This window comes from Echinops telfairi, unplaced genomic scaffold (genome assembly GCF_000313985.2).
Source record: "Echinops telfairi isolate 266 unplaced genomic scaffold, ASM31398v2 ScPeMD7_7467;HRSCAF=8505_0, whole genome shotgun sequence".
Lineage (NCBI taxonomy): Eukaryota > Metazoa > Chordata > Mammalia > Afrosoricida > Tenrecidae > Echinops > Echinops telfairi.
The window spans coordinates 10,343,225-10,357,935 of record NW_022111367.1 but is presented as its reverse complement, the minus strand read 5'-3'; the positions used below and the strand labels follow the sequence as shown (position 1 = coordinate 10,357,935).

The 14,711-nt window shown below is 39.1% G+C and overlaps 1 protein-coding gene, 1 non-coding gene and 1 pseudogene across 2 annotated transcripts in view; 2 read left to right on the top strand and 1 right to left on the bottom strand.

Moving 5' to 3' along the window:
* PCCA (propionyl-CoA carboxylase subunit alpha) overlaps positions 1-14,711 on the bottom strand; it is a 427,069-nt gene that overhangs the window by 290,123 nt on the left and 122,235 nt on the right. The window contains exon 8 of the mRNA XM_004704279.2: positions 10,575-10,611. Coding sequence (XP_004704336.1) covers positions 10,575-10,611 — 37 coding nt within the window. The remainder of the gene's footprint in view (positions 1-10,574; positions 10,612-14,711) is intronic.
* LOC115873189 lies at positions 2,018-3,833 on the top strand (annotated as a pseudogene).
* Positions 2,326-2,428, top strand: LOC115873213. Its single transcript, XR_004048286.1, has one exon. It is a non-coding gene; the product is annotated as a U6 spliceosomal RNA (small nuclear RNA).

The window sequence follows — 14,711 nt, the reverse complement described above, 5'->3', positions numbered from 1 at the left end:
TTCCATGTGGGCTTTGTTGCTTCTGAGCTAGATGGCCGCTTGTTTACCTTCAAGTTTTTACGACCCCAGACGCTATATCTTTTGATAGCCGGGCACCATCAACTTTCTTCACCACATTTGGTAATGCACCTATTTTGTCTTCAGCGATCTTGTTGGGAACGTAAGCATCACAGAATACCGATTATTAGAACAAAGTGTTCATGTGTGAGGGAGTACTTGAGTCAAAGCCCAATACTCATTTGCTATCTTAATTCTTAATATAGATAATAAATACATAGATCTATTTCCCTCTCATTACATATAAATATATTTACATATGTGCATACCTGTACTGAGACTTCTGTAAAAGTCCTTTGCCTCCTGGTTCTTTCCTCTATTTCCTTTCACTTTCCTCTTGTATCACCATCATGCACGGCCTTCATTTGGGTTTAGTAATTCTTCACTGTTAAATTGCCCTTGATTAAGCCCCACTAGGCATCCTAGGCCCTTTTCTCCATTGATTTTAGTTGACTTGTTGTTCCCTTGACCCTGGGTTGATTACCCACTCCCTTTCCTTTCTCCGGCCTCCCCTTCTCCCGTGTCTCCCTGAACCATCAATCCCGTTTTTTTCATCTCTAAATTGTTTATGCCACCTATCCTACCTAGATAGACATGCAGAGATATTAATAAGTGCAAATATCAGGCAAAACCAAACAAAACAAAGGAAGACAAAACCAACAAAACAAAAACAAAATAACAACAACAAAAAGAAAGCCAACAACAAAAAAGGAAACGCCTACAATCATTCCAGGTCTTTTTTTTGACCTTTAGGAGTACTTGACAGTCGAATCTGATGGGGTGCCACACTTGGTCCCCAAAGTCTATTTTTTTAATATATTCCCTGGGGATTTCATCATTTTACTTCCCTTGCTGCTCTGTTGCATGCCTTTAATGTTTCGCCCCAGTGTGATGGGGTCAGAATGGACACAATTCCCGCACTATTTCTCCAGTGTTGTCCCCCATAATGCTATGGTTCAGTGAGGGATGTTGTGTCTGGTGGTGGGGCCGGGTCTATGACCCTCTCTATACATTGTCTGCTCTGTGCAGGAATATCATCCTCGGGGCTTGGTGGGCCAGGATGAGTTCCCCACACTCTGCATCCCTCTTTGTTTCTCCTGTGTGCGCTAATCAGACGTGCCCCTCTCCCCAAGCTGTCGATTCAGTGCTATTCTCTGAAGTGCATTCATCTGGGGGGGTCCACAAAGTTGGGATTGGGGCCGGCCCGATAGGGATTTTTAATGATCACTTATTTCTAGATATTTTTAGATCTCTGTTAGTGATTTTTAATTCATTTACTATTTAGGAATTAGTTTTGGCAATTATATATTGAACAAGAGACAAATCTCTAAAGTTTACAAAAATCTTCACCATATCAAGGGGTAAAAGATGAACAATACAATTTTTTAAAAGTAAGAGGGGACATGAATAGTCACTTCATCAAAGAAGACAAGCAGACAGCCAACAAAAGCATGAAAAAATGCTCAATCATTACCCTTCCAAACACCCACTAGCATCAAGTCCGTAACTGCCCTGGAGGACAGGGAAGAACTGCAGGAACAGAAAGTCCCATCTTTCGCCCTGGGAGCCTCGGTGGGTTTGAAGTGCTGACCTTGAGATGAGCAGCTCAGTACTTAACTAACAGCATCAGCAAGACTCCTTAGGAAGATGCGAATAAAAATTAAAATGAGATCTCATCTCAACCAAGCAATAACAGCAAAGTTCACGAAAACATATAACAGCAGAGTGCAGAGAAACTGGAACCCTCACACACTACAAGTGGGATCATAAAACAACGCAACTATTTTGGAAAGTGTGTTCCCAAAAAAGTTGGTAATAGAAATATGATTTGACCCCACAATCACTTTACTTGGTATATATCCTAAGGAAGTAAGAGCAAATATATTCACATCCATGTTCACTACAGCACTATTCTCAAAAGCAAAATTATGGAAAAAATCAAAATGCCCATGGTGGGAGAATGGGTAATACCACACAATATTAAACTATTTAAAAAACTATTAAAGACTAACTATTTAAAAAACACTTAATAACATGGATGAACCTGGAGGACATTATGCTGAGTAAATTTATTTAAGCAAAAAAAGAATATTATATGGGATCTCAATTACAAAAATTAAGAAGTGCTCACAAAAAAAGAAACATTCTTTGATGATTACCAGAGTGGGCAATAACTACTTAGAGGGATTATAAGTGTTCATTTGGATGAACTGGAAGAAAGCATACAATAACAGGGAATTGGCACCAAAAAAAAAAAGAATACAGTGCTTGCTTCGGCGGCCACGATACTAAAATTGGAACAATACAGAGAAGGTGAGCATGGCCCCTGCGGAAGGATGACATGCAAGTTCGTGAAACACTCCATGTTGTTGTTAGGTGCCATCACGTCAGCTCCAAACCATGGCGACCTTATGCACAACTGAACGAAACACTGTCTAGTCATATGCCATCCCAATTGTACTTAGGCTTAAGCCCATTGTTGCAGCCATGGTGTTTGGAATAAATAAAGTTTGATATATTTATCAATAGTTAGCCTAAGAAAGAACAAATCACTGATACATGTAACAGTATCAATAAACTTCAAAAGCTTTATACTGAGTGTAGGAAATCTTAAAAAATGGATTAATATGTGAACCCATTTGTATGGAATTCCAGAATATACAAAACTATTCTTTAAAAGAAGTCCAGGCTCTCTGCTCCTCCTCATACAACAGACAGCTGCCTCTCTTATTCCCATGCAGTCCCAGCCGCATCCCGGAGACACGGAGACCCGACAGTGAAGGTCGGAGTGAATGGATTTGGAAGCATTGGGTGCCTGGTCACCAGGGCTGCTTTCCAGTCTGGCAAGGCGGATGTTGTGGCCATCAATGATCCCTTCATTGATCTGCACTATGTGGTCTACAAGTTCCAGTATGATTCCACCCACAGTAAGTTCAATGACACTGTCAAGGCTGAAAATGGGAAGCTTATCATCAACGGTAAGGCCATCTCCATCTTCCAGGAGTGAGATCCCACCAACATCAAGTGGGGTGAATTGGTGCTGAGTATGTCGTAGAGTCCACTGGTATCTTCACCACCCTAGAGAAGGTTGGGGCTCACTTGAAGGGCAGTGCCAAAAGGGTGATCATCTTTGCCCTGTCTGCTGCCGATGGCCCCATGCATGTGATGGGCGTGAACCACGAGAAGTCTGACAACTCCCTCAAGAGTGTCAGCAATGCCTCCTGCACCATCAACTGCTTGGGCCCCCTGGTCAAGGTCATCCATGATGATTTTGGTATCGTGGAAGGACTCATGACCACAGTCCATGCCATCACTGCCACCCAAAAGGCCACGGACAGACCCTCTGGAAACTCTGGCGTGATGGCTGTGGGGCTGCCCAGAACATCATCCTCGCATCTACTGGCGCTGTCAAAGCTGTGGGCAAGGTTACCCCGGAGCTGAATGGGAAACTGACTGGCATGGCCTTCCGTGTCCCCACCCCCAATGTGTCTGTTGTGGATCTCACCTGCCGTCTGGAGAAAGCCGCCAAGTACGATGACTTCAAGAAGGTGGTGAAGCAGGCAGCCGATGGTCCCCTAAAGGGCACCCTGGGCTACACTGAGGACCAGGTTGTCTCCTGTGACTTCAACAGTGACCCCCATTCTTCCACCTTTGATGTTGGGGCTGGCATTGCCCTCCACGACCACTTTGTCAAGCTCATTTCCTGGTATGACAATGAATTTGGCTACAGCAACAGAGTGGTGGACCTCATGATCCACATGGCTTCCAAGGAGTAAGAGCCCCCCTGGACCAGCTGCCCCAGCAACAGCACTAGAGGAAGAGAGGTCCTCAGCTGCTGGGTAATCTTTGCCCCCAATTCAATACCCCAACACACTGAAAATATTCCATCCAGACCCCTTGAAGGAAGGGGAGGGGCTTAGAGAGCCCAACCTTGTCATGTAGCATCAATAAAGTACACTGTACCCAGAAAAAAAAAAGTTCAGCTGATATCAGGGGTTCAAGTGGGAAGAGAATGCTTTGAAAATATGATGGCAGCATATGTGCAAATGTGCTTGACACACTAGATGAATGTATGGATTATGATAAGAGATGTAAGAGCCCCCAATAAAATTAATTTAAAAATTTTAAAAATATATAAGAAGCACAATGGGTGGATGTATGGATTGTGATAGGAATTGTACGAGACCCCAATAAAATGATTTTTAAAAATTAAAAATATATATATACATAGATATATGAAGAAGTTCACATTGACTAGATGGCTACATAATTAGGGATAATGATGTATGCTCGTGAGGCTGTGGAGAAATTGGAAACTTTATGCACTGCTAATGAGAAGACAAAATGGCACAGCTGCTATGAAAAAGAGCTTGGCAATTACTCAGAAAGTTAAAGATAGAGTCAACACATGACCTCCTAGCAAGTTCACCCTCACCAAACCACCTAAAATCAAAAACAGCAAAAACAAAAAGAATAATAAAAACATAGAGGGTTTCCCAGCTGGTTTGGGAGCGGAGTTTTAAAAAAAACAAAACAAAACATAAATCCACACAAAAATGTGTAGCAGCACTTACTATTCTGATCAAAAGAGATGAAACTCAGATACCATCAAATGAAAACCCAATATACAAAATATGATATAATCATACATAGAAATATTTGGTCATTAAAAAATATGAGTGCATATATATGTGCAACACAGAGGAATCCTGGAAACTTTATGGTAAGTGAAAGAGTCAGACTCCATTGAGCTTTTTCTAGCAACTGACCTGGGATATCAAAAGCCAGGAACTCAACATGAAAGTTCAGAATAAGCAATCTATAACAACCGAAAATAGACTTTTGGCTGCCAGCACAAGGGACGAAGGGATGCGATATGATTGCTGGTGGAGTCATAAAAATGCACAGCTCTGTAAATATACTTATAAAAATAAACCCACTGGTGGGTTTTCTGGCATAACTCTATCTGTAACTCTATCTTTTATCTCAATTTTAAAAAGTTAAACTTTAATACAAACTTTTGGAATGGGTTGCCTCTGAGTCTGGAAGTGGGAAAGAGACAATGATTTGGATACATATGACACTGAACATTAGAAAAGTTTATAGGGTTGGTTCTGAGGAGCTCTGACCAGCTTGGTAGGGAGGGCATGACTTACAACCATGTGACCCTAGTACTCCAATTTCCACCAAGAGCATGCCCACGGCAAGTTTCTAAGCATGAGACTGGCCCCTATTAGACTGGCCAGGGGAGTCACAGCAAACACAGTCTCAGCAAGAGATGAGCATGGCTTGGAGGAGAATGACATTAATGAAGATAAAATTAAGAATGCAAATCTATTGCTATCAAGTTGATTCTGATTCAACTCACAGCAACCCTACAGGACCAAGTAGAAGTGCCCATATGTTTGTTTGTTTGTTTGTTTTTCCCAAGTACATAAATCTTTATGGAAGCTGAAGGTAATAGCTTTTTTCAGGAAGGAAACTGGTGGATTTAAACTGCCAATTTGGGGATAGCAGTCCTGTGCTTTAACCACTGTGTCACCAGGATGCTTTGTCGTAAAGATTGCAACCTATCCACTGCTGTTGAGCCAAACAGAATCGAACTACTCCATAAGGTTTCCACTTACAAAAGCAAATAGCCTTATCTTTCCAGTTCACAGTGGTTGGTGGATTTGAACTATCAATCTTTAGGTTATCACAATCTAATATTTAACCCACAATGCCACTAAGGTTCCTGTAGTACAGCTAAGAAATATGGGATATAATCTGGATGCAGATCTGACAGTACTTTCGGAAAGATTTGCCATGGGATAAGGGAAAGACACTCTCCGGATAAATCCCAGTAACTTATCCAGTGACTGATTGGGGTAAGACTGAGATGCATAAACAGTGGGCGAGGTAGGTTTGGTGTGTGATAGAATCATGAATTTTATAATATATTTAATGTGGGCACTATTTGTGATTATAAGAAAGAGGGATGATGAAAAGAAATGGAATGTAAAGGAACAGTGTTAGGTTTACAATTTATTTTTATTTTAAGAATCATTTTATATTAGGTACCTTTTGGACCAGTTTAAAAACAAAAAACAACCCTAATGCCAATGCAGTTCACTGTTTTTGTATACCAGAGGGTTAAAGGTAGGAGAAAAGAATAATAGTGGGGGGATGGACAGCAGAGAAGAGGGCAGGGGGAGATGTCTGCTAGTGTAACATATGACAAAATAATAATTTATGAATTATGAAGGGTTCATGAGGCAGGGGGGAGTGGGGAGGGAGGGGGTAAAATTAGCAGCTGATATTAAGGGCTCGAGTAGAAGGCAAATGTTTTGAGAATGATGATGGCAACAAATGTACAAACGGATGTATATATGGATTGTTTATGTACAATGTACAACAAATGTACAATGGATGTATATATGGATTGTGATAAGAATTGTACGAGCCCCCAGTAAAATGATTAAAAAAAGAAGAAGAATAGTCTTGTTATCGCCAAGCTTGGAGAAACAAAAAAAAAAAAACCAGAGTGAATGCAGGAGACAAGGAGGGTGAAGAAAACCAGGATATAGATAGATAGATAGATAGATAGATAGATAGATAGATAGATAGATAGATAGATAGATAGATAGATAGATAAGGATTTTGGATATATATATATATACTGGATATATAGATATAGATATATAAAAGCTTAACTTTTTTTCTCATTGGAGTCAATGATAAGAGGCCGTCTACTTCTGCATATCAAGTGCTTAAGAAGTACTGTGCACAAGGTGGTGGCTCAAATTCTTCTAATCCCAATAATTGAATCTATATCCATGGTCTTTAGAGTCAAATACACCTACATTTACATAACAAGCCCACCACTCAGATGCTCTAAAACTTTGGGCAAATTTACTTAGTTTTTCTGGGTGAGTTTCCTTAAATGCAAATGAAAATAATGATACCCAAGAATTAGCATTAGAAAAAGAATTTAGAGTGCCTGGCACTTGGACCAAAATGTCTCCAAGACAGCAACTCCCATTACGTAAAATGCCAAGAACCTAATTCCTCCAAGCTCAACACAAGGCTCTCCCTTGGCAGCACTGATTTCCATTTCCAAAAGAGAAGTCGACAGAAAAAAGAAAAAAAGAGAGAAGTAGACAGATATTTGAGAACAGACGGAGAAGCAACCACTTAAAACATGTTCACTTTTACTTTGACCACGCAACACAGAAAAGACAACGCCAGAGAGAGAATTCTACCGGTCAATATGACACATGCACAATCCTCAACTTAGCACTGCATCGGTAGGTTCAGAGGTTTTACTGTGATCCAGTTGTTTGGGAGTAGGAACATCTATCTGCCCCAGGAGATCACTACCCTGTGGGTCAACTCTCAGAGCAGTTTATACAGGGCTGTTTAAGTTATGGTGTCGTTTGTTTATTGATCAATAAATTATTTATTTTAAAATGAAGAAAAGTAAAACTGATGAATCATCAAACAATGCAAAAAAATACTTTATTATTATGTAACTTTATTTCTTTTAGAAGGGAGGGGAGAAATATATTTTATGGGAAGCTTCTACTGTTATTTTAAAGAGATTTTCTGGGGAATACCAGAAAGTTTGTGAACGTTGATGACCCTGAATCTTTATTAAGTCTACTTAACCTAAAATTTATGGCTTTCCTTACTTTCAGTACAAGAGGAACACTAGCATTCTTCTAACTTAACAGCCATGACTGCAATTACTTATTCCACAAATGAGAGGGAGTGATTGGGTAAGAATTGAAGAAAGATAGGAAAGAGCACAGTTATAAAGAATGAGTCCAGATACAAAGGAAAGAGGGCAACTTCAGTGATGAAAAACAGAAAAAGGAGTAAGTACAGCATTAAAGCAAAACAATGAAAACCAGTCTACGGATCACATGATTTACAGGTTATTATTACAAGGATTACAGAATCCTAAAAGGTAGAGGGAAGACATGAAAGCAAGTAAAGCAATCTGGCCCAGGACTTTTTACATAAAGGAAATGCTAGACATGAAAGCATCATTAAAAATATATCATACCCATATAATTCTATATTCTCTAATCCCTTTTTTATTTCTCTAAATTCCTCCAAATGATGTCCTTTTTATGTACTGTAGGTTGCTGTTCTTGCTAGCTGCCTCAGAGTCAGCACTGACATACGGCAGTTCCATGGGCAATCAAGCCTACACACCCTAGGTGCAGAGGAACAGAGCCTTGTCCCATTTTGACCGCCCCCAGGACCACCTGGACTACTACGGGGGCTGTAACAATGGCTCCACAAGAACAACTGTGGGCTGGTGCAGGACCAGGTAGTGTGTCCTTTTGTTGTATGCAGGGTTGTTATGAGTCAGAATCAACTCGATGGCACCCAAAAATACAACACGATTGGGTTGTCAATAGACTGAGATAACGGGGTTCCACTGGATAATCTTGCTAGTTCTGAAAATCAGACAATGAATATCTTATGTTATTAACCCTGGTGGTGCCGTTGGGTAAACATTGCACTGCTAACAAAAGGTCAAGGGTTCAAAACTACCTAGCATGCCTCAGGAGAAAGCATTTCCCATAAGGGAAATGCTAGATTCCTCCAAATGGAATTGGAGGAATAATACAGCCTTGGAAACCTTATTCAGGGTCTCTTTGAGTTGGAACTCACTTGATGGCAACTGGGATTAGCAAAATCGTGAAAGTTGAAGGTATATGATAAAGGAACAAATATTTTAGAAAACACTCCCTGTCTTTTTTTTTTAACCCTCCCTGTCTGAGATTGAATTGTGCCACCCAACATATATGTCAATGTGGCTAGGTAGAGATTTTTCAGTGGTTTGGCAGTTAAGTAATGATGTAATCACCTCCCATGATATGATATGATATGATATATGATATATGAAGTGACTAGCCAATCAGTTGTAAGGGGAGTGGGGTGGGATGAATAAGGCACAGTCCTGACCCCATGTAAAAGGAGTTTCCCCAAGGTGTGGCTTGTATCACTCATTACCTTACATAGGATAAAAGAAGAGAGAATTGAGCAGAGAGATGGAGAACCTGACTACCACCAAGAAAGAGATGGGAATGGAACTTGCCCTTTGAATCCAGAGTCCCAGCACTGAGAACTTCCTAGACCCGGGGAAAGATGAGACTTTCTACACCTGTAAAGATTTACTTTTGAAAACCCACGGGAGTTCTATATTGTCCTATAGGGCTGCTGAGAGTCAATATCAACTTGACAGGAATGGGTTTGGGATTTTTTGGTAGATCAATAAGAAATTTTTTCACAACACCAACACACACACACACACACACACACACACACCCGCACACAATAAGATGGTCCAAATAATTTAATCAGACATAACTAGAAACAGGGATGCAACAACCCAAAATGCTTTTTCAAGTCGCTCACTCGAAAGAACTGCTAAGCAGCCTGTGTCATTTGCAAAGAACATATTTGTTGATACAAATGGTCACTTTCATATGACAACTATGTACAATTTGCCAAATCAAATGTGTCCAAATGTATAAAGTAATTTTAGATAATCAACCCTGATGAGAAAACAGGGCTATGGAAATGTTAATGTGATATGCTGTAAAGTTTGGACTAAAGACTATTGGAATGCTAAGAAGATGCTGTGAATCACTGATTACCAAGCAGTTTCTACTATTGCTCATTTATCTACAAATATTTGTCAAATACAGACAGACATAGATTTGATTAATAAAAAATCATTTCATAACAATATTAATCCTTAATAGTATGTTTTTATGCATTTTCTTGACTACTGAAAATACAATCATCGTGAGTATAATTTTTTTATTAAAAGTTGAGAAGCACAATCCAAGTACGATTATACTTAATATAGCAAAGTTAAAGGGTTGTTAACATGTCCTTCATTTTGCCTTTTTCCTCCAATTTAATATACCACTGCCACTGGATTGATTCACACTCAACAGCCTTATCGAGGTTTCTAGAAGCGGATATCTTCATCCATCTCCAAGCGGCTGGTGGTTCTGAACCACCCACCTGGTGGTCGGTAGTCCAACACTTACCCAAGAACACTCCCAGGGCTCCTGGAATTTAGAATATTTGGTCCTAGCTTTTCACATCCTACTTCCTCTTTCCCAGCAAGATTATTAAATTGACATTTAAGGTCTTAGGAAAGGTAAACACTGGAACAGACTTGTTAAGTATATCTTCATTTTAATCACATATGATCTTAACTCAAACTAAATTTAACTATGCACATATAAATTTACATTGCATACAAGCATTTGTAATCAGCTAGTGATTTCACCTTACAAAAAAGCTTTAAGGTCAAACTATCCTTTAAAGTCCACTTTAATAATAGAATATGGTAATTCAGCTGATAAATTCATCTAGAAAGACAAGTAATCAGAAACCTAAAGCCATTAAAATATTATTTGCTCTACAGAAATTACTTCATATATGTTTAGTCCAACCTATCTACTGAAAAGCATAGGATCATCACCAAAGTTAATTTAAGAACTTACCAATTTCCCTTGCAATTCTGACAGCTTCATCTGCATCCTGTAAAAGCAGGAAATGAGACTCAACATTAATCCCATCAGCCATTGCACAATGTCTTCAGGGCAGTCATATATTGCACTACTGTCTCCTCTGATTCATTTAATGTTCAATTTTACAACCTTCTAACCCTTTTCATTCAGAGAAATGTAAAATTAATACCATAAGTGGAATGTAAATTCTACCTCATCATTATTATATTAAGAAACTCAAAGCAGTTTGAAATGAGCTGGCAGGAAGCACTACCAGAATTGCCAAATGATTTGGTGCAGTTGCAGAATTTAATGGCAGAATTTAAAAGTTTCCAATCAATACTGAATCATAAATCAGACCATTAAAGCTTGTCCACAGCCAGCTTGTTTCTGTGTCTGATATTTATGTCATGTTTTCCTAGATTCTGTCAGCAGGGGGAGTTGATTCTCTATTGTTTGGCAAAAACTGAACATGTTTTTCCAGAAATAAAAAAGGAAATTCCAGTACCTATAAGAAGAATTAATTATCTGTTATTGGGGGAGGGGGGAATAGATTTTTTAAATCCCTCCCCCCCACCCCCCCGTATTAATCTTATCTTTGCCAGTTATGACTTTTAACAAAAATTAAAAACTCAAAACCTATACACCAACCAGAGAACTGAAATACTTAAAAAGCCAAGGAAGGAAATTCCCTTCCAATACAGTAAAAGATAAGGGTTAGTTATTGCTAAATGTCACCAAATGCAACGTGTACCTCTAAGAAGCTAAAAGGACAAAAACTTAGCTTGAATCTAGGCCATTTCATTGACCATTAACTCCCACCTCACACACCCAACAGAGAACACTTATAAAGCATTTGTCCATATAAGAATAAAGAGGGGGGAAAAAATAAAGAGGAAGTTGAAAGATGCTAAATCCAAACCACTTTCTAAGCCTGGGGTTTTTTAAGGTAACACATTCTAAATGTAGAAAATGCCAACCGTGGCACCCCAACCCCACCTCCCCCAACCCCACACACACACCCTTAGAATGGGTGGGGGTGGGGGATATTTATATCGGGTTCATTTATGTCTTTTAAAGAAAAAAATCTTCCTTAAAAGTCTTCAGTACCTAATAACATCCCCTGTATAAGGAGGTTGGCAGGGGAAGTTGTCAGAAAAATTTAATTTCCTTTCATTAGCCAGTCTGCTCCACAAATAGGTGCTTGTTAAGTTCAAAGCAGTCCTGAAAGCAACATCAGTTTTAAGTCTTTTTTAACTCCAAGCAGTCACATCTGCTAATGAGATTTTCCAAATAACAATTGTTTTCAAGGCAGAGATAAATCTGTACCTCCTACCCTCACCCCCAAAATCAAGGTTTACTGTTTTATTACACCTTGCTGTTTTCACTAACCCTGCATTCTCCACATTTTAGCTTAAAGGGATAAAAATCCATGAAAAGAGCCATTTAAGAATGTTAGTGGTTTCCACACATTCAGTTGGAAGGTTCTTTGTTCAAGCCACTGACAGTTAATCGAGAATACTTCCCCTTAATAGCCTCTCGGTCAGGAAGTGCGAAACCTGCCAAATGCGGACAATTAGAACCTCTTGAAGGAAACACAGGAAGAGAGCTGACTGATGGACACTTGCAGATAATAAGCCTATGAGCACACTTTTAACATTTCTTTTCATTTAAACATCTAAAAGTACATTTGGAATATAGATATTCTGAAAGAAAATAAACTTCTAAGAAATTTCTTTAAAAGACTTACTAGGCAAGTTTTAATGGGTAATTCAGAGAATTCACCAATAATGTATGCAATGAAGGTGATTCAAAAAGCTCAAGTCAAAGTTTGCCTTAAAAGCGGGACATTTCCATGAACTTTTTGAAGCCTCATTACATATGTGTGCGTGTATATATGTAAACATGTCTTTCACAAATTCAGCCCTTCTATATATGTACATAAAAATCACCCTCGAATTATCCAGCAATACTACATAAAACTAAGCAAGACTAAATAATTCTGGGCCCCAGAAATGAGTTTCAGCTCATAGGGCTTACCAGTTGATTCAATGTCAAGCAGGATAATCTTTATGTTTTAATATAGTTTCATGTATTTCTGAAAGTTTGTATACTTTCATATGATTATAAAATCTGCATAGTAAACAAGACTGGCTCTTAAATTAACTAATACCTCTAAGATATTATCCAGAAAGTCAACTTCTTGTTTGGTTTGGTTTGTGGTGAAGTGTAGTGGACTCATGTGACAGATAAGAAACTGCCCTATAGGTTTTTCTAGCCCATCACAATTGAACCAGTAAGCAACATCATGACAAACGGAGAAAATATTGATGTTGCCAAGGATTTCATTTTACTTGGATCCACAATCAATGAACGCCCAAGGAAGCAGCAGTCAAGAATCCAACGATGTTTTGCACTGGACAAATCTGCTGCACAAAGGCTTACGTTGCTTTAAAAATAAAATTTTTAAAAAGTCACTTTGAGAAACAAGGTGCAAGCATACTATTTTCAGTTACCTCGTGTGCATTCAAAAGTTGGGCAATGACTAAGAAAGATTACAGGAGGACTGAAGCCCTTGAGTCATAGTAAAGAATACCGAGAGCACCATGGACTGCCAGAAAAATGAACAAATCTGTCTTTGAAGAAATACAGCCAGGGTGCTCTTAGAGAAGAAGGGGTGAGACTTCATCTCACATACTCTGAACATGTCATCAGAAAAGACCAGTCTCTGGATAAGGCTGTCAGGCGTGGTAAAGAGGAGTGTCAGCAAAAAGGAAGACTACCCTCAACAAGACCAACTGATCAACACAGTGGCTCCAATCATGGGGTCAGTTATAATTGTTAAAATGGTGCAGGGCTGGGCAGTGTTTCATTTTGCTGTCCATAGAGATACTATGACTTGGAACCTACAAAACAACAGCTAGCAATCTTTATAGGAGATCACTAGATCATTCCCCGCGGAATCACTGGGTGAATTCACACCTCTAACCTTGTGTATAGTAGCCAAGTAAGTGCTCAACCATTGCCACCCAGGCTCCTTATTTTTGTTTCATCAGGGTCAACAATATGTAATGTTCAATCCTGTACTTTAAATTACTAGGACACAAGTTGTTTTGAAGTTTTTCCATGTGTGTGGATTCGCTTGTCACTAGTTTTCAAAAAGATCTGCCCTTTTCTGCCAAAGCAATAGTGTCTTTTAAAAAAAACCACGTTGGTTAATTAGGTAATAAAACAATTACTCCTTTAAACCCACACTGCATGCATTTTCAAAGCTCATATAAATATATTACCATACAGTGTTTTTATTATTTCCTTCAAAAAACACTACGAATCCAGAGAAATTAAATGGGTTTCCACCAAAACTGGTATACTGACAGGGCATTTCAACCAGATGCAGGAATACAATCACTGGTGATTCCTCCCCAGACTTCACACCAGACATAATCACATAATCCTATAGCTTACACTTGGCCATCTGTCTTCACACCACCCACTTTGTTCCAACCCAAATGATTTCATCTAGGTCTCTGCAGGGCAAAGAGTAAAACCAAAAAACCAAACCCACTGTCCTCAAGCTACCGATGACTAAAAGCTAACTTATGTAGAGTCTCCGAGATTGTCAAGTGACTGCCATCAAGTCCACTCTGTCTCCAGGAGACCCTGTTAGGACAGGATAGAACTCCTCTTTGCATTTCCAAGACTATCATGCTTTGGTAGGAGAAAGCCTTGTTCTTTCTCCCTCAGAGCAGGGGAGTTTGAACTATTGATCTCGTGGTTAGCAATCCAACCCTTCCTGATAGCACCACCATGGCTCCTTCAGGCAAATAGTAAGCACTTATTATTTGCTAATCAAATGAGCTGGGATTCCAAATGCTGTATTTCAACTCTTGAGCCTCATACTCCTCATTCTGCTACCAACTACCACAAAGTAAGCTGACAAGATGTTGAAAAAGACTAAACTTTGTTTTTTTTGTTTTGTTTTTTTAAAGAGTGAACTTTGTAAGGTAAATACATGATACTAGGTAGCTAATTAAAAATATACTTTTAAAAGCCTTCATTTCTCAGCAATGAAAAAGATGATTCAAGTACCGAATTACAAGCCATAAGGAATACCATCCCAGAAGACTACTT